Here is a 27,746-nt window from a genome sequence, read left to right on the forward strand (position 1 = left end):
TGCTGAAGAAGCCCTGCAGGGTTGTTTTGAGACCACAGATTGAATGACTCTCTGCCAAGGATATGAAGAGGACATCAGTGCCATGACTGAATGTGTCACTGACTATATAAACTTCTGTGTGAACAACATCATACCCACCAGAACAGTGAGAAGCTTTGCTAATAACAAACCCTGGATCACCAGTGAACTGAAGAATCTGCTAAATGAGAAAAAAAGAGCCTTCAAGGAGGGAGACAGGGAATTATTGAGGAGTATACAGAAGCAACTGAAGATCAAGATCAGAGAAAGCAAGGAGGCATACAGGAAGAAGCTGGAGAACAAACTACAGAGGAACAATATCAGAGATGTCTGGTCAGGGATGAAGAAGATCACAGGCTTCAAGCAGAGGAAGGATTGCACAGATGGCAGCCTGGACACAGCCAATGAACTGAACAAGTTCTTCAATAGGTTCAGTTCAGAAACAAACCCAGCATCTTCCTCGCCTGTCCTCACCCAAACAGACATCCTATCCTCTTCTGAACCAACATTTTCCTGTCACACGCCAGCTCTTTTGTCCTCTTAACACAGTTGTGGACTCTTCTGGTTCTATAAATCTGTTTTCAACCAAGTCAGGAGATGCTGCTGCCCCATTTGCCATCATCCAGCTGCTTCAACCAACCCACTGTCACCTGGACAAAGCAGGCAGCACTGTGAGGGTCATGTTCTTTGATTTCTCCAGTGCATTTAATACAATTCAGCCAATGTACTTTGCCAGAAACTCGAGAAGACACAGGTGGGGGCCTCAACTATCGCCTGGGTTAAATACTACCTGACAAACAGACCACAGTTTGTGAGGCTGAAGAACTGCACATCAAACCAGGCGATCAGTAACATTGGAGCACCACAGGGGACTGTACTCTCACCATTCCTTTTCACCCTGCACACCTCAGACTTCCAGTACAAATCAGAGACCTGTCATCTACAGAAATACTCAGATGACTCTGCAGTTGTCGGGTGTATCAGAGATGGACAGGAAGCTGAGTACAGAGAGCTGGTGGAGCGCTTTGTGGCATGGTGTGGAAACAATCATCTGACCTTGAATGTGAACAAAACAAAGGAGATGATTTTAGACTTCAGAAGAAACAGGGTGGAGTCAAACACTGTTTCCATCATGGGAGAAGAAGTGGAGGTGGCTGAGGAATACAAACACCTTGGAGTTCACCTGGACAACAGACTGGACTGGAGAAAGAACAGCGAAGCTTTTACAAGAAGGGACACAGCAGACTGCACTTCTTGAGGGCGCTTAGGTCCTTCAATGTCTGTAGCAAAATGCTGCAGATCTTCTACAAGTCTGTTGTTGAGAGTGTAATTTCTTCAGCCATTGTCTGTTGGGGTAGCAGCATCAGAAGCAGGGACCTGAAAAGGCTCAACAGTCTAATAAAAAAGGCTGGTTCTGTTCTGGGGACGACTGTCGAACCACTGGAGGAGATAATGCAAAGACGGATTCTCCAGAGAATCAAGAAAATGATGGACAACCCTGAGCATTCTCTTCACAAGACTGTCCGACAACAGAAGAGTGTCTTCAGTCAGAGGCTTCTTCAGTTTGGCTGCAACACTGACCGCTACTGGACATCCTTCCTGCCAACAGCCATTGTAATATACAATAACTCTTTGACGACTTGATTATTATTATTATTCTTATTATTATTATGAGCTACTACAGCAATCAATTTCCCTCTGGGATAAATAAAGTATTTTTGAACTGAATTGAATTGTTATGTTTTAAAATGTAGTTTTTCCTTTCAGAATGGTCCCAGTGTAGTTGTGGGCATCTGCCACCATCCAGAACCCTTTTGGATTTAGATTCTGTGATTCAGAGTAAAGGAAATGTAAAGAAACTTTGGAAGACTTGGCTAACAAAATGCCAAAGGGTAAATTGTGAAAAATACTGACACAAAATTAAAACACTTTAAACTGTCACAGGATGCATGACAATGCAATGACCTTATATAATATATACATCCCAACTTTACAGAAAACAATAAGTACCATTTCAGTGTGAATAAATCAGAAAATTAACCTCTTTTCTTGTAACCATCTAAAATTTGCTATTAACAGTGAAACACGAGTTAACTGCAAATGTAGTTATTTTTCCTTCATTTGTGACTTTTTTTTACTTAGTTGATTTTTGCTTTATTTTAGTTCAAATATTTTATCATCTGTTTATTATGGCTTTATTTTTATTCTAAGCCTTTACTTTAACATAACTTTTGGTTGTTACTTTGGTTTTTATCAAACATACACTATCATGATTAAGAGAAATTACACAAAAAATAATTATTTTATTTCATTTCTTGATCTTAAGTCTTAACATAAACTATAATCATCAATAGTTAAAATTTGCTTGATAGAAAAATAAAGGCCTGAACCGAGTTCCTCTTATTTTTCACCTAATGATGATTTTATGCTTCCATCACACTGCTAAATCTGCCATACTTCATCACTATAACAGATTATGTTGGGTTGTTTTTCACTTATGCAGCCTTTTGAATCAGTCAGCAGAAAACAGTGCATGTGCTACTTTTTTATCATATTTCTTTCTAGTAATTTTACTAATGGTTTAACAGTTTGTGTGGTTATGATGTTTTAATTTCCGCAAAGATTTTGAGAAAGACCAACATCTCTAAACTAGGTAAAGATCTCAGATTTCGTATGGAGCAGGAGTATGGGGGATTATTTATTTATTTATTGGATTGTCCAACTAATTTGAACACCTTACAATTTTTTTTAACTTTTTTGTTCCTATAAATTGTTTTGTTTTACCAAACAAGTACCAACATCAGGGGTCGGCAAACAGTGGCTCTGGAGCCGCATATTGCTCTTTCATCCATCTGATGCAGCTCTCTTTGCTTGTAAAATAATGAATGAATGTTTAATTAAAACGTATTTTATTTTACTGCATTCATTTTTTTTATCTGTATGCCAATTCTAAATGTAAAGATTTTCTGTGTAAACCTGAACAGGTCCAACCCAGTCTCATGTGAGACCGGGTTGAAAGGTTACCTGCTTGTGCATACTCAAATGTCTTTATGAGCGCTTAGCTGAAGAGGATATGAGATTCTAGACTTTGCCCCAGACAGGCTCATGGATGTGTCGCAGCGTCACCACATTGGAACAAGCACTATTGAGCCAAAGTTTCCTAATCGGGGAACGTTTTCTAAGTGACAAGACAAGACGGTTTGAAAAACACTCTTGAGTGAGAAGAATCTTCCCACATTTTGCAAAGTGCTCCAAACGTTTCTCCACATTTTCAACTCGCTGTCCACTTTATGTCTCCAGCTCAGATGTTCTGGTGAGAATATTTTCTTGATTGATTTAGCTACCTTTGTGCGTAACGATTAAAATGTCAGCGCATCTGGAAACTTGAGGTTTCTCTGTCAAAATAAACGGTCAAAAACAGGAAATATTCAGTCAGTGACAACCCTGCCATTCAACTGTTTTGCCTTCTTGTGACGATTGTTGCAAAGAGAAAAAATTAAACTTGACTAACAGCAGAGTCATGCGGACTGCGCCATCATCTCCATAACTGTAAATGAGGGGGAAGACAAATTGATCAGATCCTTTTCTTACTTTTTTAACATTGTTTGACGTAAAGTTTCGATCTGTACAAAGTTTTATTACAACAATCCAACAAGACAGAGCCTTGATTTGTATTCTGAACAATTTAAACATGTTTTAGAAAGAGATGTGTGATGCGTCAAAAAGCGGCACCTGCTCAACTATTAACACCCCTAACAGGGTGAAAAATATCAAAATATTGTAGGTACAGACAGGCTACAACTTCTGGATCAATTTTATACAAATTATTTTATTAATTATCTTCTGTTGAAAGATAACTTTGACGTACGTGAACGAACGGTATTGGTTAGCACCTGTTGCAATCGGTTAAAGCAGCTCTCAGCTGTCTTAGGATTGGCCCAATTCAATTCAAGTTTTTCAATTCAAGTTTATTTATATAGCGCCAAATCACGACAAGAGTCGTCTCAAGGCACTTCACATAATAAACATTCCAATTCAGGTCAGTTCATTAAGCCAATCAGAAATAATGTTTCTTATATAAGGAACCCAGCAAATTGCATCAAGTCACTGGCTAGTGTCAGTGACGATGCAATCCTCATACTAAGCAAGCATAAAGCGACAGTGGAGAGGAAAACTCCCTGTTAACAGGAAGAAACCTCCAGAGGATCCTGGCTCAGTATAAGCAGCCATCCTCCACGACTCACTGGGGATGGAGAAGACAGAGCAGGCACACACACACACACACACGCACACACACACACACACACGCACACACACACACGCACACACAAGCACACACACACACACACACACAAAGACAAGTAATGTGTCTATAGTTATATTGTGATGTCTTAGTAAACATTCTATTTGGTGAAAGAGAAACTTTATTGTATTTGTCCTAGTGGATCTATAATTAAACGGATAAACTAGTAGTAGCACAGTCTTGCAAGAGGGTGGTCCCAGGCCCAGTGGGCCCACCTTCAATGACGTGGCAGGTGGGGCTCCATGTATTTTCTTTATTGTGGGAAACGGGAAATAATGGCTCTTTGATGGGAAAAGGTTGCCGACCCCTGACATACATATTACAAATCATAATGTTTGAATTTGGCAAAGAAAGCATCATTGTTCCAAATGTTTCCAGTCACATTTGTAACACTTGCCGCTAACCTATGGACATTTCAAAGATCTCAGAATGGTTTGAATGTCTCCAAACATCTAAACCGTATCTCACACACATACAGATATACACAGGTCTTTTACAAATACCAGAGCTCATGACATTTAAAATACCAGAGCTCATGACATTTAAGAGGGAAAATGAAAAATAACAATGTCCTGTCATAGGCACTGGCCTGCAAGAGAGTGATTGTGTCAAGTTACCTAAGAGTTACTCTCTGGAGACAAATGCTGTTGAGCTACCAGAGCATTATCATTCCCAAACTAATATCACTGCCTGCCAATCACTTACGATGGATCCCATAACTAAATGCTGAACAGTCTGGTGGCACAAGCTGGATGAGAGGTAAATTTATTCAAATACACACAAGATCATATTCTACAACAATGCCCAGATACATACACACTCAACCAACCATCTCTCTCTCTCTCTCTCTCTCTCTCTCTCTCTCTCTCTCTCTCTCTCTCTCTCTCTCTCTCTCTCTCTCTCTCTCTCTCTCTCTCTCTCTCTCTCTCTCTCTCTCTCTCTCTCTCTCTCTCTCTCTCTCTCTCTCTCTCTCTCTCTCTCTCTCTCTCTCTCTCTCTCTCTCTCTCTCTCTCTCTCTCTCTCTCTCTCTCTCTCTCTCTCTCTCTCTCTCTCTCTCTCTCTCTCTCTCTCTCTCTCTCTCTCTCTCTCTCTCTCTCTCTCTCTCTCTCTCTCTCTCTCTCTCTCTCTCTCTCTCTCTCTCTCTCTCGAAGGAAATCATCCTTTTAATCTGAAGTAGAGGAAAAGCCCATTGGCCAAATTAGATAATGCCATTTCCTGACAGAGTTAATCATCAATCTACAGCACTGTGCAGTGGTGACTGGCTGTGACCTTGGTCTATCATAGTACAGCATGCTCTGACATTCATAATCAGACCTTTAGGACATAAGTCCACTGATATTATAGAAAAAACTGTTGCTGCCATGAAACCGTCTGGCTCCCCAGAAGATGTTATCCCACCACGTCTCCTGAAAGAGGTTTTTCCTTTCATTAGCCATAATGTGCTAGACATCTTAAATAGTAGCTTGACATTGGCTGAAGTTCCTTCTGCCTTTAAACATGCCGTTCTTCAGCCAATCTTGAAAAAACCTGGTCTCGACCCCACTGATTACTCTAATCTCCGACCAATTTCCAAATTACCGTTTTTATCTAAGGTCCTTGAGAAAATAGTGTATGAACAGATGCTGACACATCTAAATGACAATCAGGTAATGGACATTTTTCAGTCTGGTTTCAGAAAACAGCACAGCACTGAAACTGCTCATGTTCGGGTGTTTAATGACATTTTTCTCGCTTTAGATTCAGGTTTCCATGTGGTTCTGCTACTTTTGGATCTATCAGCAGCATTTGACACGATCGATCATAACATCTTGATCACCAGACTTCAGACTTGGGCTGGCATTTCTGGTTCAGCCCTAGATTGGTTCAGGTCATACTTTTATAACAGGTCCGCTAGAGTCATGTTGGATGGCTGTTCATCCGAGTCACAACCACTCCGTTGGGGTGTCCCACAAGGTTCAATACTCGGCCCGTTACTATTTAACCTCTATATACTGCCCTTAGGAGCCATTTTCAGAAGGCACGCTGTCTCATACCATCTTTACGCTGATGACTGTCAGATCTACTTTTCATTCAAGCCAACTCAATCAATGCAAGTTCTGTCTGATTGTATCGATAATGTTAAGCTTTGGCTTGCTGATAACTTCCTCCATCTGAATGACTCCAAAACAGAAGTAATCGTTTTTAATCCTCACAGCATCCCGGCTACTCTTCAACCTGACCTCAACTATCTCTCACCTAATGTCTCCACTGTAATTTCCAACCTTGGAGTTAAAATAGACCAGGCTCTGAAGATGGATGCTCAGGTCAATAACACAGTTAAATCATGTTTTTACCACCTCAGGCGTATCTCTAAACTTAAGCACATCCTGAGTGTCCGTCTTCTCAAATCAGTAGTCCACACTTTCATCACTTCACGGCTGGATTACTCCAACTCCTGCTTATACGGCATCAGTAAAGCAGCTCAATCTAGACTTCAGCTAGTCCAGAATTCAGCAGCTAGGTTCCTGACTGGAGTTGACAGAAGACAGCACATTACACCAATTCTAAAATCTCTCCACTGGTTGCCCGTTCATCTCAGGATCAATTTCAAAATCATGCTGCTCACTTATAAATCCCTGAACAGTCAAGCTCCTCCATATCTGTGTCAACTCGTCCATTACTACAATCCGCCTCGTGCTCTCAGGTCTGAGGATAAGCTCCTCCTAGCTCTTCCAAACGCACGTCTGAAAAGCCGTGGAGAAAGGGCTTTCTCTGTCTGTGCTCCCAAGCTGTGGAATGCATTACCACTACTAGTGAGGCAAGCACCAACAATTAGCATTTTTAAATCTCGCATGAAAACTCACTACTTCAACCTTGCATATAATACATAATCATGGACCACTTTCGACATCTGCATTCTTTCTACAATAGAATGCACAATAATTAACATCTGTATTACTGTGGTTCTTTCATATGTTTTTATCTGTTGTTTCACATTCCTTTGCGTTTTTAGTGTTTTACGACTGTTAGTTCGAGTATTTTCTTGTTTTCATTTTTTCTTATAAACTATGCTTTAAATGTCATTCTGAACGTGTTAATTTAACTGTAATCTTTTAATGTACAGCGCCTTGTCTGGTTGTAATGCCATGTTGAATGCGCTTTATAAATAAAATGGTATGGTATGGTATGGTATTATTAAGATTTCAGTTTTTTACTCGCATCTCTCTTTGCCCAACCCTATCACCTCTTGCTCTAGGAGACAACGACTAGATCATTCAGCCCAAATGGATTCTACCCTCTTGAAGTGATCCATGCTCATGGCATAGGCCAGACAATGCCTGCACTGCCCGCTCACCACAGCCATGGAATACACCTCATGATCACACAACACTATAATGGAGCAGGTGGAGGGAGACTAGGGGTCTTAGCCACCTCTCTTGTTGCTAGGCTTCCTGGGGCTGGAGACTAGGAGGGAGATCTGGCCGTCTGGTTGAGGTCTGGGGTGGTGGGTTGCTGTGCTCAGCGTTGGGCGGGGGAGCCTGCTCATCAGCACCCCAGCAGAAAGGGTCAAACTCTGGTAACCGGTGATGGTTGTACCCAATGTGCAGCAGTACCGGGACCAGAGTGAATAGGGTGTATATGGGGAGCATGAGTGGGTGTCCGGCGTGCATTTTTGTAAGTCTTTGGTTGTATGTGCATGTGTGAGCATGAGGGAGGGAATGTGTGACTGTGTTTGTGTATGACTGTATATGTCAGGTGGGGCCTTTGACTCCTCCCCTCTCCTGGGACCTCCTTTGATGACGTAGATCTTCGTCTCCCCTCCCCCTGTCACACCTGGCGTGAGGAGTTGTGCCTTGGTCTGCCTGAGTGTTCGTGGCTCCCGGGTCAGGGGGTTTAAGATCTTTGGCGCCTGCCTGGTCAATCCCGGTGGCTGCCTGGTGGGGTCTGGGTCCCTGGGCTCTGCTGGGTCCCCGGCAGGGTGGTCGCCCCTGGGTCCCGGGTCGCTGGGTCCCGGGCTCGGCCGGCTAGGGGGTGGGAGGCGGCGGGTGGGCCTGTGGGCTTGCTGCTGATATCTCCAGGGACTCTGCCGGCTGCTGGTTGTGGTCCCCCGGGGCCATCCTCTGCGCCTCTCGAGGGGGGCGGGGGCCTTTCTGGTTGCAGTCCCCTTGGGGTTCCTGTGTTCTGGGGCAGCGCCTGGATCTCTGGGACTTGGAGCTCTCTCCGTCTCCTACGCATCTTTGGGGGCAGATCTGTGGTCCCTCACACTCTCTGTTGGACGCTCCTATAGAGAAACCTTACATAAACAAGCGCGTGTACACACACAGGTGCTCACATGGTGCTCTCAAAAGTATGGGCTTGGGCACGTTCAACACATGTCTCAAGGCTGTCGTTGCCACTAAATGCACTATGACTTATTATCGTGTGATTGTTCAGTTAAACAATGTTGATTTTATATTTCATCATCACATTGACGCAGTGATAGCTTGCTCCTGATGTACTGCTGTGTGTCCCGTTTTTTTCTGCTCTTCTCTTTCTGCAGGTCTAGAAGCAGACTCTTGTTCATTATTGTTTATTTTTGTTGACCCCCCCCCCCCTTCCCACCATTTGTCTTTTCCTTTCTCTTTCACCTCTGTCTCCGTGTCTGGTCGGAATTACAAAGCATTCAAAGACAATAACAATAAAATTTGAAGTATCAGGCGTGACATTTAAAGCAGACGCTTTTATGCTCCACCTGAGAATAAATCTGTAAGGCTTGTTACCAGCATTCAGACATCAATTCTGCTTGCTTCACAGCCAGACAGGACACGGTTAAAAATAAATAAATAAATTAAATAAAAAGAAGTGATCCATGCTCATTTATCCAAAGCTAAGCAAAACACACACAACAGACCCCTTCTGTATCAAACGTGACAAAATATGCATTCCACTCCACAGGTACATCAACAGGTCAGACATGGCATCTCTGGATGCAAGCATCCATCTTCATACCATGAACACACATGACCGTTTCCTAAACACAACACAGCCCTCATTACAAGGGCTCTGCAGGACCCATGTGAATGATGACATTGGGCTGAGATTGAGACAGAGGAGCTTTTATTACAGCCATGATAGCACGAAGAGGAAAGTGAGGAAGGGGACACTTTTCCTTTCCATCCCTCCATCCCTAATTTGCCATGCTCAAAAATATCTAACTGAAAACAACATAAAAAGAATGAGGTACACTGCAGGTATTTAAATAAATGTGCATTTATACAGCCTGCAACCTATATGTGTACATACTCTCTGCACATAAAAATGTGCATTTATATTGCTCCTTCATGGAAACTCACACACTTCTACCGACTTCAAACCCAACTCCATCCATAGAAGTAATATAACAAACACCTACATCGGTAACAAAATTTTCAGTCAGGATCTACCAGGAAAAAGCTCTTACCTCCACATCGGTAACACACTTATCCTTAGCTGGAAACACACACGCACACACAGCCTTTTATGCATATAACTTTGTCAACCCCACAGGCATGCTGCAAGCATAATGAATACAGTAAAAGCATACCTTTTGAGGTACATTTGGCCGATTTTATTATAGAAAGACATTTGTTAAATCAGAGATATAATAAGGTTTTTTTGTAGTTGGCAGATAGTCTGAAGAGGATCTAATTGGATTTTGCCCCCTTGGTTTAAAAGCTGTATGGATTGTTAGAAATGTATGAGGCTGGGATGTATATCATACCGATATGGTTTATTTTTCTGCTTTCCACAGAGGTGAAAGAGAAAAGAGAAGGGGCTGGGGAGTGGGGGTGAGGGGCACAAAAATAAACAATCAATGATGAACAAGAGTCTGCTTCTAGACCTGCAGAACGAGAAAAAAAGAAAAACACAACAATGCAACAGGAGCAAACAATCACTGCGTCAACCTGATGAACAAATATAAAATCATTGTTTTACTGAACAATCACACGATAATAAATCACAGTGCATTATGTGCCAACCACAGCCTTAAGACATGTTTTGAACATGCCCAAGTCCATACTTATGAGAACCATGTGAGCACCTGTGTGTGTACACGCGCTTGTTCATGTAAGGTTTCTCTATAGGAGCGTCCAATAGAGTGTGAGGGGCCACAGATCTGCCCCCCCCAAAGATGTGTAGGAGATGGAAGGAGCTCCAAGTCTCAGAGATCCAGGAGCTGCCCCAGAGCGCAGGAACCCCAGGGAGACTGCAACCAGAAAAGCCACAGCCCCCCTCAAGAGGCGTAAAAGATTGCCCCGGGGGGTATATCATACAGATATGTTAAAAAATCGCTGATGTCGCTGATACCGATATATTGTGCATCCCCTATATCTATCTATCTATCTATCTATCTATCTATCTATCTATCTATGTTAAGAGCTAGAGAGATATGTCTCAAAGGTACTTTTTTTATCATATATTTATAAATAATGTAAAATATTTTTCATTCTTTCCAGAGGTGTTTTCTATCCTGTCATCCACAATATAACCAGTAATTATGTCTTGTCCTGAGAAAAAATCTATCATGTTAAGCTAAATTCATAGTGTATTATACTGAGAGGATTACACTCCCACTATTTTGGCCTCACTGCTCCCCGAAGATTCTGTGGTGACGTCATGTAAGCTATGTGCCGATGTCTGATTTGTAGTCATGTTAATTATGAACTTTTACAAGCTGATAAATCTTAAAGTATGTGACTGGCATGGTCGAAACATATCATTACTTTCAATTGACATATAAGTACAACATATGTGCAATCCAGGGCATAAGGAAAAGCGGATTAGAAAATAGCTCTTTCAGCTCCATTGACTTGCATTAATTTTTTCGTTCTTCTGGGGACCCATGAGACGACCAGAAAGGGCGGAGATTTAAGCTGGGTGGGCACTGTGTGACTTTTTCACTCATAGCGTTCAGCTTCAGCTCAAACTGTACAAGTTCCCTGCAAAGCAAATCTCACGAGCCATGTGCTCACACTGTACGTCTGGTAGCAATACGCACAAGAGAAACATGCTAAAAACAAGTTTTTACAGAACACGCTGGACTTTTTTTTTGTGTTGTTATTGTCCTTCGGGAGTGCTGTAGGAGAACACAGAGATTTATGGGGTTGGATAAGGAAAATGAAAGAAAGAAAGAAAATCAATGTTTTGTGATCAGTTTAATTTTACATAAATACGGCAAACAATCAATCAAAGCTTTATTTATAAAGCGCCTTCCGCAACCCTGTCAGGAAGCCCAAGGCACTGAACATGGTACAGTAGAAGTACAAATACAGTGAATAAATCAAAAATAAAAGTAATTCTAAAATAAAAGCAAATTAAATTACTAAATACAAATTACAAAAAATGGTGAAACATTTTAGTACAGGACAGATGGGTAAAACAAGGGATAGAGTGAACCAATGAAAACTGTGAAAGAAATTCAACGTAAAAGAGGGCCGAATCAAACATGTTCAGGAAACACCAAGCGAAGAAGGTGTGTTTTTAGGTGACTCTTAAAGACTGGCAGAGATGGGGACAGCCTAACTGAGGGTGGCAACTGGTTCCAGAGTAACGGTGCTAGGACTGAGAAAGCCCGGTCCCCACGGGTCCGACACCTAGAACGAGGGACAGCGAGCAGGCCTTGGTCAGAGGAGCGCAGAGCGCGTGATGGGGAATGTTTGTTCAGGAGTGTGGCCAGATAGGGGGGACCGCCACCCTGGATGAAATTGTAAACAAAGATGAGGATTTTGAATTGTGCACGATAGCAAACCGGAAGCCAGTGCAGGGCGTTCAGAACCGGACTGATGTGGTCCCGTTTCCTGGTCCCAGTCAGGAACCTTGCTGCGCTGTTCTACACAACCTGTAGGCGACGCAGTGATGACTGACACAACCCTGAATAAAGAGAGTTGCAGTAATCAAGCCTAGAAATAACAAATGCATACAGTATCATTCTTGATAATGTTTGTCAGTGTGTGCGTAACAAAAGTGTAGAAATAAAAACAAATTACTTGTGTTAATAGGGAAATAGCTGGCGAGCTGTGTTGATGCACGTTTGCGCATGCGTCATGAGCAGTTCTGGTATTTTTTGGGTCACAGTGCCACTTCAACAGTACGATGCACCTACGAGGGACGAGCAAAATATAAAACACGCCAGAAATCCGTGCAAGCTCATGAGTGCTGATCAGTAGCTGGCCACGTGGTGTTAATCGCCTGTCGTAACCCCCTGTATACTACTTGACGCTCAGCGCAAAACCTACCCCGATGTTGTAGATTCTCTCACAAGGGGAAAATCTGCTCAAAAAACTGAAAAAGTCGCACTTCGTACACCCAGCTTAAGGTTCCCTATACAGGGGAGGGGTTTGGCTGCTCTCCCTAGACAGACAGGATAAACAAAGCTCCAGTTGGCAGCCACAGAGAAAAGGGTCACTAAAACACCAACAAACGTCTCCAAATAATAAAAAACCACAAAGCCAAATTCAAAGTTTAGAACTAAACATTGATCTAGAGGTTTCCTGATCGAGCAGTCGCTTAAGAATACATGTAATGACTACTTAGAGTCAGAGCAAGCTAGCGGCTAGTGCTCCTAATTGTAATACAGAACAAATTGGCTGGAGCCAAAAAAGGTATATTCTACTGTATATGGGCATTTATTAAAAAACGTGCACTTGAAGCAAAGTGGTCAGAGTGCATTGTTCTCTGGATAAGTCTTGATGTCAAACAATGAAATAAAAGGAAATAGAAAGAGACAGTCTTGAGGACATCAAGCCCTACCCTCTCATACTCAAACAGACAGCAACATGTTGGAGAGGAGCGGTGGAAAAAATTGTCCCGTAAAAAGGTTACAGTAATTCACCAGCACGATAATATTTTGGGTTTTACAAGTCTGGCAAAAAAGACCATGGTCAATCAAAACACTTGCAAAGAATAGATTAAAAATCATGTTTGGTAACACAACCAACTTGTTTAATCATAAACTACCTTACATCAAATGGCCTGGGCTGCACTTAAAATATATTTCCTACATTTTTTTATAATTATCAATAATTATTGACATCAATCAATATGAATGTTTCTTTATCAATATGTTTTTTTTTCTATATCGTCTAGCCTTTATTTTCTGATGTAGAAGCCCAAATATCTCTCTCTTTTGGCTCCTCCTAAGGGATCCTAAAGTGTTAGTAGACCAGAGTGGATTTATAATTCCCTCAGTGTGTCCTGTGGTCTCTTACCAGGGTGATGTGTCAAGAAAACCTTCAAAGGGAAAAACACCAGGAGACATCCTTGCCCATGTTTATTCTTATTTATTTGGCAGATGTTTTTTATCCAAAGCGACTTACAATTTATAACCTATAGGGCATGTTGTGATCGGGCAGATGCTCAAACCACTCCAGATGACTCAGCTCATTTTCAAATCAAATCAAATCAACTTTATTTATATAGCACCTTTCATACAAAACATGCAACTCAAAGTGCTTCACAGATTAAAATGGCCCCATAGATCCCATATTCCCATCCCAGCCCCCCTCCCCAAGTATAAAACAATTGACAATTACAGTTCCCCTCCCCCAACCAATTTCCAAGGTGGACATGCAATACCCAGACACCCGCACACTCGAAAACTCGCACACTTTTAAACTTTGAAGACAGGAGCATCACCCTACCTAAAGACCAGACCCATAATTCCATATCTTGTGCCATCCTCCATCACATGTAGACAACAAGATACTTAAACTCAGACTCAATCCCAACCCAAAGTGAGCATTCTACCATTTTCCAGTCAAAAACCACAACCTAGGTTTTGGAGAAGTGAATTCTGAATGCTGGCCCCTACGCACTCATCATCAACCTGGTACAATGCACACTGAAGGCCATGGCTTGAAGACACCACCAAAACATCAAAAAGCCGTGATATCAGACACTCTCCTCTCACAGACACCATTAGACCCTGTGTGTGGACACAAGAAGGACTCCTACTGGAGTCTAACCTAAGCTTGATTTTGCACGAAGAAGGACGAAGAAGAAGAAGGCGTTGCTTGTACAGACATGTAAAAAAAAAAACTCAACAAATCACAGGTGATTACATGGTCATCTGGTCAACTTCAACTTATTTCACCCAGATTCCAAATAACTGTAGAAAAATTGTAGTTTAGTAAAGAAGCAGGCATAACAGTTATACATGCAGTATGTCACAAGCAATGCATGCAGCAGCGATTACAAGCATGAAGCTAAACCCCTAAATGTAGAGAGCTGTATTACCATGAGGACTCCAGCCAGTAAAGCCAATAAAATAACAACATTTGATTAAGCATCAACCAGAAAATGAACTGATTTGAAGTCATTTCAAAACTCTATCAAAACCATTGATTAGAATGACGTTTTTGTTTTAAGTTTATTCTCTCTCATTCTGGCTGGTGAGACTTTTATTTTGACTTTTATTTTATTTAGTCATGATTTTGCTTCAGATCTTCTGTCTCAGTTGTGAAACTCCACTTATTGCAATAAACTACTCTTAGCTTTGTCCAAATATTCTCTAAATGAAAATTAAGCCCCTCCCATCTGAGATATCTGTCAAAATAAAACTCTTCAGAAAAATCTACTCAAAATAAATTAAGGTAAAAATGTAAAGATAATTCACGTTACTTACAAAAATAATTGTTCATATGTTTAATTATTTTTTTCTTAATAAAATGTTTTGTTTTCTAATTTACTTTTTTATTTGGTTAAAGCTGCAATGGCAAATCTGCAAAACAAGTTCGCTTTTTAACACAAACACGGTCACAGAACCCTAACCCCTTCCATCAGCTATCCCTATCCTAGGCCATGACCTCAATAAGAGAATGTGTGTTGCCACAGTAAACAACTGAGCACTAAACACCAGTCGCCATGTTCTATGTCCAAACATCTTTTGTTGTCTGTGACTTCAAATTACGTATTTATTTTTTTTTGGGGGGGGGGGGGGGGGGGGGGACTCTGGTAGTATGTCCTAAAGTTAGAGGTAGCAGCCGGCTGTTTCTCCTTCTCTGATATTATTGAGCAGAGAACCTCTCACACCAGTGGTGTTCTGTTGCTAAATACGCGTTAATGTATGGAGGACCCAGTTAAATGTGAAAATATCACGATTCGGTGAGACAGACAACAGAATGGGCCAATGGTTGGATTCGGACCGAGCTGTGTTATTGGTTGAGGTTTTAAGACAAACGCAAGAGTAATACTTCTTTTTTTTTCTTTTAATCTCCACAAAATATTTATAGAAATGTGTAGCAGAACCAGCTTCCACTCGGGGTTCACACACACGTGGACACATGCTTTATCTCTATCCACACAGCTTTACTCACCTGACACACACAGGTACAGCGTAGCTGCCACGCTCACAGCAGAGGGAGCTAACCAAGCTCCCCATGTGTGTGCCCTATCTCTCTGTCTCTTGTGGTACCTTCCTTTATAATCAGCCAGTGGCTGATTGTCAATCACCACCCAGTGCACACTTACAGTCTCGCCACGGCCCCTCCCATTGTGCACACCGCCACACTCCTTCACCACTTGCTTCAGGCCAGGGTCATCTCCAGTCTGGATGACACCCCTTCCTCTGGCGGAGGGAAAGTAGCTGCGTCTGACCAGCTCCCTGTGCTGGTTGGGTCCCACTGTCCGTCTCCATTTCCAGGCCATCCCAACACTTGTGCATCATCTCACCGCCCTTCCAGCAGCAGGTCCATATCCTGGGGCCATTGGTCCCTGTCCCTGGCGGCGCAGGAATCGGCCGTCCCGGGGTCATTCCAGGGAGTCACCCAGCACTGCTGGGGGAGTCAAAGTCAGTGCAGCACAGGTATTGGCTATCCTGACATCGTTCCTGGGTCACACAGCTGCAGACTGTACCTTCCCCATCAGCAAGGGGAAGAGGCGTAACCCCTACTCCTCCAGTGGCCACTGGCAGGCATCAACAGCCATCTTGACCTCTTTGGGATCCACTTCCAGGTCATCATCTAATGCAGTGTAAGTTATTAGGCCGGCCGGGAGGCCCCCTGCCATGGCGTCTGGCACCGCTCTCCCGATCCAGACCACCAGCTACTGCAGCATCTACATCTGCTACTCCACCCATCACCACAGTTCCTCCATTTGATTACTGCAACAGTCTGCCAATTCCTAGTTTTGTCAAACAAACTCCACCATTATATGGCCCAGCACCGCAGCCAATGCATTATGGTCTGGCTACTGCATGGACGGGAGGGCCCCACGTTGGGCGCCATTGTAGCAGAACCAGCCACCAGTCAGAGATTACACACATGTGGACACGTGCTTCCTCTCCAACAACACAGCTTTATTCACCTGACACACACAGGTACAGCATAGCTGCCACACTGACAGCAGCTAACCTACAGTAGCTCACCACATCTGCGCTCCCTCTCTGTCTCTTGCTGTGCCTTCCTTTATAACGCACCAGCGGGCTCCCTGCGGTCCCTCCTATTGTGCACCCCACCATACTATTCTTTGTTAGAACAAAGTTAAGAAGCATAAAAATGTTTTGAGCTAACTTTAGCAAATTGGCCATTGTAGCTTTAATCCTAGTGTCTTTTCTCTTAGACTATTCATGGTAAAAAATTGTCTGATTTATTTAACAAACACTTAGTTCCACAGACTACGTTTACATGCAGCCAATATCCGGGTTATGATCGGGTTATGGTCGGTATTCGGGTTTCTGAGTTGATCAGAATAACTCGTTTACAAGCATAAATAAAAAGAGTTACCCCTAACTTGCATAACCCGATTTAAATGCGGACATTGGGGTAGCGTCAGGACGTATGGACTACGTCAAGATGCAATAGCGCAAGGCGGTAAGGCGTTTCATGTTTTCAGTGTTGCACTACGTGTAGGTGTTTGGTGTTTGGGGCTCGCTAAAACTGATTTAATTTGTCTGTACTAGGATATCTCTGAGTTATTGTAGCACATAAGCACGCTAAAACACACATTTTCTGTTGTTCCACCTAACTTTTAGGGAACCATTTGAGTTTGCACGCAGTTTATTTGGTGTTGAACAGTTTGCTCGTCCAGTTAGCTTAGCCTCAGCACGGCTATGGCTACTTCTGTCTCTGCTTCTCCGTCTCCTATCTCTTGCTCTCTGTGTCAGATGTTTAGTTACTCCTCTGCCTCCTTTAGCGATAATGGTACATGTAATTAATGTAGCATTTTTGTAGCTTTGGAGGCGAGGGTGTCGGAATTGGAGTCCCGGCTCCGCGCTGTTGAAAAACCTGTAAAGAGCCGTAGCTACTTAGCTAGTGCGGGGTTAACTAGCTCAGAACCACCCTGTAGCAATTCTCGAGCAGAACCCAAGCAGCCGGGACGTCAGGCCGGCTGGGTGACGGTACGCAGGAAGCATAGAACCCAGCCCGTGGGCCACCACCAACTCGCCCACGTTTCTAATAGATTTTCCCCGCTCAGTGACGCACCCACTGACAAGCCGACTCTGATCATTGGCAGCTCCATAGTCATAAACGTGGCATTAGAGGCCCCAGCAACCATAGTTAAATGTTTACCTGGGGCCAGAGCGGGCAACATTAAATCTTATCTGACACTGCTGACTAAGGATAAGCGTAAATACAGTAAGATTGTTATTCACGCTGGCGGTAACGACACCCGGTTACGCCAATCGGAGGTCACTAAAATTAATGTTGCTTCGGTGTGTAAGTTTGCCAAAACAATGTTGGACTCCGGAATTTTCTCTGGCCCCCTGCCTGATCGGACCAGTGACGACATGTTTAGCCGCATGCTGTCCTTCAACCGCTGGTTGTCTAGGTGGTGTCCTGAAAACAACGTGGGCTACATTGATAATTGGAAAACTTTTTGGGGAAAACCTGGTCTGATGCGGAGAGACGGCATCCATCCCTCTTTGGATGGAGCAGCTCTTCTTTCTAGGAACATGGCCAGTTTTATTAGTCCTTCATGACTACCCAGGGTCCAGACCAGGAAGCAGAGTCGTAGTTTAACCCACCCCTCTGCAGCTTCTGTACTGTTACCCACCCACTACCCCATAGAGACAGTGTCCTGCCCACAGCCAAAACCACACAGATTAAATATCAGGCTTAATAAAGCAAATCATGGAAATCTCATAAATATTAGAACAAATTCAACTGAGCAGAAACTAGAAAAATTAAATGTGGGTTGTTGAACATTAGATCCATTTTTTCTAAGACTTTGTTAGTTAATGACTGGCATAGAGTGTGAGGAAATAACGATGTTTCCACATAATCCAGTCCTCTCTGGCCACTTTCTGATAACCTTTGAGTTTTTTATAACTGAAGTCTCGAGACATGAAAGTAAATTTTACTATAGTCGGTCTCTATCTGACAACGCAGTTGCGTCTTTTAAATCAACTGTTCCATCTTTACTGTCCTCAGCATCTCAGAGGCATGTAGCAGAGGGCAATATTTTCAGTTCTAGCCCCTCACAAATTGATGCCTTAGTTCATCATGTTAATTCCTCTTTACGTGTGGCATTAGATGATGTAGCCCCTTTAAAAAAGAAGGTAATTAGGGACAGGAAGTTGGCTCCCTGGTTTAATTCTCATTTACGAGCCTTAAAACAAAACTCTAGGAAAGTGGAGAGAACACGGCGCTCTACGCACCATGAGGAGGCCTACCTATCCTGGAAAAATAGTCTTGTGTTTCATAAAAATAAGCTTCGACAAACTAGAACTGCTTATTTTTCAGCACTAATTGAGGAGAATAAGCATAATCCTAAATTTCTTTTCAGTACAGTTGCTAAACTTACACAGAATCATAGCTCTGAGCCATCTATTCCCTTAGCCTTCAGCAGCAATGACTTCATGGGATTTTTACAAGTAAAATTAATTCTATTAGAAACAAAATCTTTAGCATCCTCCCTAATGCGATTTCTTCTTCCTCGGTAAGTGAGGCAGCATCAGAGGTGACTGTAGAACCTCATCTGTGCTTGAACCGTTTTGATCCAGTTGAGCTTTCAGAGTTATCAAAAATATTAGCTTCATCTAAACCTTCAACTTGCATTTTGGATCCAATCCCAACCAAATTATTTAAAGAAGTATTGGTCCTTTGATTACTGCCCCATTCTAGATATAATCAATCTATCCTTAGTAAATGGATATGTACCACAGGATTCTAAGTTTGCTGTAATCAAACCTTCACTTAAGAAGCCTTCTCTGGATCCAGATGACCCAATGAAATATAGACCAATATCTAACCTTCCATTTTTATCCAAAGTCCTGGAGAAAATAATGGCCATCCAAGTATGTGAGCATTTAAACACATGCTCTGTTTGAGGAATTTCAGTCTGGTTTTAGAGAGTATCACAGCACTGAAACTGCATTAGTGAGAGTCACAAATGATATTCTCATGGCCTCAGATAAGAATCTTGTGTCTGTTCTAGTCTTGTTAGATCTCAGTGCTGCCTTTGACACAGTTGATCACAATGTTCTTTTAGAAAGACTTGAACATGTTGTAGGGATCAAAGGAACAGCGTTAGGCTGGTTTAAATCCTACCTGTCTGACAGATTTCATTTAGTAAATGTACATGACAAATCGTCTTCATACTCCAAGGTTACTTGTGGAGTACCACAGGGTTCAGTGCTTGGACCAATTCTTTTTACTATGTATATGCTCCCAATTGGTAAAATCATTAGACAACATGGGATAAACTTCCACTGTTATGCTGACGATACTCAGTTATATTTATCCATTAACCCTGATGAACCTAATCGGTTGGAAAGATTACAGGCTTGTCTTGAGGACATAAAAAATTGGATGACTCTAAACTTTTTGCTTTTAAATCAAGACAAGATGGAAGTTCTCATCTTTGGACCAGAAATCCAGAAAAGTAAATTGCTTAGTCAATCACCTGACCTGAATGGCATTATATTAATCTCCAAGAACAAAGTAAGGAACCTTGGTGATATCTTTGACCAGGACATGTCATTCAAATCCCAGGTTAAACAGGTTTGTAGGATTTCCTTTTTCCACCTTCGGAATATTGCTAAGATTAGAAGCATCCTTTCCAGGAGTGATGCTGAAAAACTAGTTCATGCATTTATTACATCAAGACTGGATTACTGTAATTCATTACTATCAGGAAGTCCACAGAATGTAGTTAAAAGTCTTCAGCTTTTCCAAAATGCTGCAGCTAGAGTTCTGATGAGAATTAAAAAGAGAGATCATATCTCTCCTGTCTTAGCTTCCCAACATTGGCTACCTGTTAAATTCAGAATAGATTTTAAGATCCTTCTTCTCACATATAAAGCTCTTAATAATCAAGCTCCATCATACATCAGTGATCTGATTGTTCCATATGTTCCTAACCGAGCACTTTGCTCTCAGACTGCAGGTCTACTGGTGGTTCCCAGAATATCTAAAATTAGGATGGGAGGTAGATCTTTTAGTTATCAGGCTCCTCTCCTGTGGAACCAGCTCCCAGCTTTAGTCCATGAGGCAGACACCTTGTCTACTTTTAAGAATCGGCTTAAAACATTTTTTTGATAGGGCCTGTGGTTAAAATCTGATGTTAGCCTAAATCTGGACAAGTGGGGGAGTAGAGGGAGGTGGAGTGTACAGTCGGTAAAGATGGCTCCCCCTTGCCCTGCCTCCACCATGCCTCCATCTAAAAGGCTAGGTTATCCAGAGTTATCTCTGTAGTTATGCTGCTATAGGCTTAGACTGCTGAAGGGTACACTGACCACTTTTCACACACTACTACTTTCTTCTACAATCTGCTCTTTAACTGTATTATTTCCTGCTACTTCAGCTGTTAACTTTATTTTCTCTCTAAGTGTTTTTCTCCCCAGAAGAAGCTACAACGATGTTCTGCTGAGCTGTGGTGGCCTCATGGAGGGGGCCATCGACTAGCACACTGCTGCTAACCACTTAAACATTATCCCTCTCCCGATAATAACTTTTTGCTTTCCTTGACGTTGGATGTGCTACTACTAGTTTATCCGTTTAATTATAGATCCACTAGGATAAATACAATAAAGTTTATCTCTCACCAAATAGAATTTTTACTAAGAAATCACAATATAACTATAGACACATTACTTTGCCGTGTGTGTGTGTGTGTGTGTGTGTGTGTGTGTGTGTGTGTGTGTGTGTGTGTGTGTGTGTGTGTGTGTGTGTGTGTGTGTGTGTGTGTGTGTGTGTGTGTGTGTGTGTGTGTTCTGTCTTCTCGATCCCCAGTGAGTTGTGGTGGATGGCTGCTTATACTGAGCCAGGATTCTCTGGAGGTTTCTTCCTGTTAAAAGGGAGTTTTCCTCTCCACTGTCGCTTTATGCTTGCTTAGTATGAGGACTGCTGTAAAGTCACTGACTATTGTCAGTGACTTTACAGCAGTTGCTGGGTTCCTTATATAGGAAACATTATTTCTGATTGTCTTAATGAACTGACCTGAACTGGAATGTTTATTATGTGAAGTGCCTTGAGACGACTCTTGTCGTGATTTGGCCCTATATAAATAAAATTGAATTGAATTGAATATGTGTCATTTCCGGTTCTTCTTGTTCCGGTATTCGTGAAAACAACAACGTTTCCCAGTTCGGAAGAGATAGCGGCCACGTTTGTTTGCGCATTAGTGCTGGTATTGACCCACCAGCAGCTCTTATGGGCTCGACACACAGGAGGCGACATCGACTCTCCTCCATTCATTTTCAATGAGACATGCGCGACAAAGCGATAATCGCGGGTCTCTCTCCTATTAAGCGAAACGCGAAAAACATGCGTGTGAAAGCTTTGCATTCGTGCACGTGTCGTGCACGTACAACCCAGAAAGTTGAAACATTTTCAACTTTTCATCGCTGTCGCTCGGACGAGGACCAATCAACGGAGGTTTCATTCACTGACCAATGAGCGGACAGGATGCTCCGCACATCTCTGAGCAAACATGGAGGAGAAGTTGATTATTATTATGTTTTATAGTAAAATCAGAAGTAAGATTTCACATAACTCTAGCAGCACCTTGTGAAACATCATATCTACCACTTTTTTTTAAACTCTGAACCGCTTAAATAACCTTAATTCCCTCCAAGATGACACAGCCAAACAAAACAACGGAAGTTTCGATTTCGCCATGGAACAGAACGCGTAGACGGCTTTGCCGCTGGCTGCTGCCGCGGATCGCCTCCCGTGTGACAGGTAATAAAAGCAACAGCGACAAATTTCGCTGATCGCGATCGTTTGTCGCCTCCCGTGTGTCGAGCCCATTACAACGACTGTGCGTACTGGCCTTCATTCGAAGGAGAGTACATGAGCAAGAAATGGCAAATATAGAGAGAGCTGCGCTAAACATACAAGACATCTTGTTACTCAAAAGACCAAGATTCCTTGCGAACAGAACATGCGCAGAACACACGCTTTGATGGGGATATCCCGATATGCGTTTACACGACCAAACATTCGGGTTAGAAAAGGGTTACCCCAGGTGTAGTAACCGGGTTTTTAAAAACCCGGTCATGAGCATATCCGGGTTTTTGGCGGTGTTTACATGGCCGTGCGGAACCAGGTTATTGTGAATATTCGGGTTTTAAAAGGGTTACTGGCTGCATGTAAGCGCACTCACGGTCAGTGACAAAAAGGCTTTCAGACCAATCAACCACAACAATAAAGTTGGTAAAATGGCACAACAAGACTATTGTTAGAGCCTTGTGATGGATGCTTCCAGAATTCAGACAGCAGGTTCACTGTTTCCTGTGTGTTGGATGCTCTGCTGTTCTGTGGATCGAGCTTGTTCATGTGCATCACTCAAATTATTGATCAGGTTGCAATCTGGGGACTTTGGAGGTCATGTCGGTGACTTGTGCATTTTGTCATGCTCTTGAGCAACTCAAAACGCTGTTATCAGAAAGTGTTCATGATGCTGCTGGTTTTAACACTTTTTTTGGTTGGAGAAAAGTATCAAAGATACTTAGCAATGAATGTCATGGGTTTACTGTGCTACAACACTGTAACAAGATGATAGATGTTATCCACTTTGTCCGTGGATTAATGCTGTAGCAGGTGTGACATAATCCCATTGAGCAACAAATTACATTTAAAACACACTGAGACACTCCCAGGTATCGGAGGGAACACTCTTCTCTAGTCTACAATCTCTTAAGCAAAACCCAGCCCACAGTGGCTAATACTCAAAACAGATTTTTTTTTCATTTTACACAAATCAGCAAGGTCTGAATTTGCAACACACACATTTTTCATCCTCACTGAGCTGTAACTGACATAACTCTTTTTTTTTCTTCCCTAGTAACTCTTTTCCTATACTTTTATACCCTTCACTTAAACTGCACACTAAATGAGATGGCACAACGTTTCAGAGCATTTCCTTCAGTACTTCACATAATACATTCTTCCAACTGTAGCATACACAGCCCCTGAATACCAATTCAAACTCTGCTGCTCATTCATCTAAGTGATGACACACACCTGATGGATCCTGCTCATTCCCAATCCTCCTCCTTTTGCTTTACCACCACAACACGAAGGTCACTCCCGGCCCGCTGGCTCTCTCACTCCTCCTGTCGTCTTTTCCTTCCCTCCTGCAATCTGTCCCTCTTTTTCTCTGTCTGCTTTGCTCGGAAAGGGGGGAATCCTTCAAGGGGCAGGAAATCCTCAGTCACAGACCAAGATACTTAAAGATTGTAGAGTGTAGCAGCTTCTGATGAGACAGCCAGCTGACTGAGCAGTGAAAGTGGTGATGGGAGGCTATCAAGGCTAGGCAGGTCTGCACCACAGTAGACACATGCACAGCTTGGCGAGTCGCTAGCTCAAAGCTCACCGCTGCAGAGCTCCGAGTCAGCAACCGAGTCCCCCCTCCTCCCTGCTTGGTTCTGTCTTGCTCTCACGCTGCTTCACCCCTCCTCTCCTCTTTAAAGTTAACATTCACAGTAAGAGCATCTCTTCCTGCATTAAGAACATGTGACACTAGTTGAGTGTTTAACCTGCAAGCAGTTTAGAGTATAATCTTAAATGATAATGATCACCTCATTTTGATTTGATTTTGTTTCTTCAAAGTCTCAAAAATGTTATTAGCATCCAAAAGAAAATGATCAGTTAGGGTATTTTATTTAAATTACATTTCTTAGGGTGGATAATAAAGATTAATATTTAATATATGAAGATTTTAATTTGAGCTATCTTTATAATTACCCTTTCCTGTTTGAGTAAGTGTCTGTTTTTAATAATAAAAAAAGCTCATTTTTTTTGTGGCATATTTTAGATAACCTCTGCTTTAATGGCTTCCAGCTTTTAATGGCCTAAATAATGTTTTTCTTTGCCATTTTTAAACAAAAATGTTCAGAATAGTGATTTTAAACCTGAACAGAATGTTACAATGTTAACATTTTATGTCGCCATTACCTTTGGTTTTTGATCAAGTCTTAAAAATCAAATCAATGTTTTCACTTCTTTCCACTGGCTACAGGAGAAAAAATATTTCTGAGCAGGGAACTAACCCTCCCATGTTCTGATCAGATGACACTCTACATAATAACCCACGCCTCCTGTTTGACCAAAAAAGTATGATGTTTGCAGTGTCAGGAACCGAGTTCTGAAGACCCGTGAAGACGCCAACACAGTAAAAATATATTAAAAAGTCTTTATTGAAGGCAGAGGTACCTGAAGGCAAGGCTGAGGCAGGTTCAGAGACAGGCAAGGTCCAAATGGCAGGCAGTGAGCAAGGCAGGGGTCAGGAGAAAAACGAGGTCTGGAGGCTGAGATCAGGCAGGGTGGATGGCTGGAGAATTACTGGCAGGGCTGTAATAATCTGGCATCTGTCGACTGGATGGCTGGTTCTTTTATAGCAGGGGAAGCAGGTGTATGGGATGAGGCTGATTATAGGAGCAGGTGGAATGAGTGGAGCTGATTGAAGCTGACAGAGGTTGCTGGGGAAAACAGGGCTTGGCTGGAGCTTGGTGAGAGGACAAGGCGAGCTGAATGAGGAGGAAATGATAAGGCAGATGAGGGTAAAGGATGGGAGTCATGACAGAACACCCCCCCCCCCTCAAGGGCGGATACCAGACACCCACAGGAAACCAGAGCAGGGCGGGAGGAGGGGGACCAGGAAGGAGGGCCAGAAGAGTCTGGGGGGCCGGCGACTGGGAACCAGGAGCCGGGACTGTAGGAGTGTGGTGATAGAGGACACTGGTGGACGAGGACTAAGAGAGGACACTGGTGGACGAGGACCAAGACCGAGACTAAGAGGGGACACTAGACTACAACTAAGAGGGGACACATACTCTGGGACTTGAGGGGAGACTTGAGACTGGGGAACTTGAGAGCAGGAGACGTCCTCTTCAGAGCAGGAGATGTCCTCTTCAGAGCAGGAGACGTCCTCTTCAGAGCAGGAGATGTCCTCTTCAGAGCAGGAGCAGGAGACGTATACTTCAGAGCAGGAGCAGGAGACGTCTACTTCAGAGCCTGGAGGCGTCAGCTCCTCGTGGAAAGGCTTCACGGGAGCCCCTTGGACAGGCTGGGCCGGAGCCCCTTGGACAGGCTGGGCCGGAGCCTCTTGGACCTCATCCGTCGAAGCAGGATGTGATGCGTCCTCCGGGACCACCGCCGAGACAGAATGCGATGCGTCCTCCGGGACCACCGCCGAGGCAGGATGCGATGCGTCCTTCGAAACCACTGCCGAGGCAGGATGCGATGCGTCCTCCGGGACAACCGCCAGAGCAGGATGCGATGCGTCCTCCGGGACAACCGCCAGAGCAGGATGCGATGCGTCCTCCGGGACAACCGCCAGAGCAGGATGCGATGCGTCCTCCGGGACAACCGCCAGAGCAGGATGCGATGCGTCCTCCGGGGCAACCGCCAGAGCAGGATGCGATGCGTCCTCCGGGGCAACCGCCAGAGCAGGATGCGATGCGTCCTCCGGGGCAACCGCCAGAGCAGGATGCGATGCGTCCCCCGGGGCAACCGCCAGAGCAGGATGCGATGCGTCCCCCGGGGCAACCGCCAGTGCAGGATGCGATGCGTCCCCCGGGGCAACCGCCAGTGCAGGATGCGATGCGTCTCCCGGGGCGACCGCCAGTGCAGGATGCGATGCGTCCTCCGGGGCAACCGCCAGAGCAGGATGCGATGCGTCCCCCGGGGCAACCGCCAGAGCAGGATGCGATGCGTCCCCCGGGGCAACCGCCAGTGCAGGATGCGATGCGTCCCCCGGGGCAACCGCCAGTGCAGGATGCGATGCGTCCCCTGGGGCAACCGCCAGTGCAGGATGCGATGCGTCCCCCGGGGCAACCGCCAGAGTAGGATGCGATGCGTCCCCCGGGGCAACCGCCAGAGCAGGATGCGATGCGTCCCCCGGGACAACCGCCAGAGCAGGATGCGATGCGTCCCACGGGACCACCGCCAGAGCAGGATGCGATGCGTCCCCCGGGACCACCGCCGAGGCATGATGCGATGCGTCCCCCGGGACCACCGCCGAGGCATGATGCGATGCGTCCCCCGGGACCACCACCAGAGCAGGTTGCGATGTGTCCTCCGGGACCACTGCTGAGGCAGGATGCGGTGCGACCTTCGGGACCACCGCTGGGACAGGATGCGGCGCGACCTTCGAGACCACCGCTGGAGCAGGACAGATGGAGGTGGGACCCCTGCTGGACATGGATGTGGTGCGGACCCTGGGACCACCGCTGGACCTGGACAGGCGGAGCCTCTCGGACAGGCAAAGGTGGAATCTCTGCTGGACGAGGATGTGGTGCAAACTATGGGCCCACCGCTGGACGTGGATGCGATGCGCCCCCTGGGACCACCGCTGGATGTGGATGCGATGCAACCCCTGGAACCACCGATGGACCGGGGCAGGTGGAGCCTCTTCAAAAGGCGGAAGAAGGAACCCTACTGAGCGTGGATGCGGTGAGACTCCTGGGACCACTGTTGGACGTGGACGTGGTGCGCCTCCTGGGACCACCACTGGGCATGGATGTGGTGGGCCTCCTGGGACCACCGCTGGACGTGGACGGAACGGAGGGATCTGAGGCTTGAGCGGCGTGACTGCTAAACCTTGGATCCGGGTGCCGGTCACCTGACGAGCTTGTTTGCTGGTTCGGAGTAGATCCATGAGCATGGCCATCCTGGTCTCCAAAACCAAGATGCTGCGTTCTACTCTGAGTCGCTGCTCCTGTGTTGGTGTTGAGTCCATGTTGTGGCCAGATATTCTGTCAGGAACCGAGTTCTGAAGACCCGTGAAGACGCCAACACAGTAAAAATATATAAAAAAGTCTTTATTGAAGGCAGAGGTACCTGGAGGGCAAGGCTGAGGCAGGTTCAGAGACAGGCAAGGTCCAAATGGCAGGCAGTGAGCAAGGCAGGGGTCAGGAGAAAAACGAGGTCTGGAGGCTGAGATCAGGCAGGGTGGATGGCTGGAGAATTACTGGCAGGGCTGTAATAATCTGGCATCTGTTGACTGGATGGCTGGTTCTTTTATAGCAGGGGAAGCAGGTGTA

General features: G+C 44.3%; 1 protein-coding gene across 1 annotated transcript in view; it reads right to left on the reverse strand.

The window, feature by feature from the left end:
- Positions 1-27,442, reverse strand: part of LOC139071488 (microtubule-actin cross-linking factor 1, isoforms 6/7-like) — a 359,785-nt gene extending 332,343 nt beyond the window's left edge. Inside the window, exons 1-3 of the mRNA XM_070553988.1 lie at positions 26,893-27,442; positions 26,717-26,851; positions 23,725-26,493 (exon numbers count right to left, since the gene is read on the reverse strand). Of these exons, the coding sequence (XP_070410089.1) occupies positions 25,301-26,493; positions 26,717-26,851; positions 26,893-27,442 (1,878 nt within the window). The 3' untranslated portion in view covers positions 23,725-25,300. The remainder of the gene's footprint in view (positions 1-23,724; positions 26,494-26,716; positions 26,852-26,892) is intronic.
- Positions 27,443-27,746: the final 304 nt, after the last annotated feature.

This window comes from Nothobranchius furzeri, chromosome 8 (genome assembly GCF_043380555.1).
Source record: "Nothobranchius furzeri strain GRZ-AD chromosome 8, NfurGRZ-RIMD1, whole genome shotgun sequence".
Taxonomy (NCBI): Eukaryota; Metazoa; Chordata; class Actinopteri; order Cyprinodontiformes; family Nothobranchiidae; genus Nothobranchius; species Nothobranchius furzeri.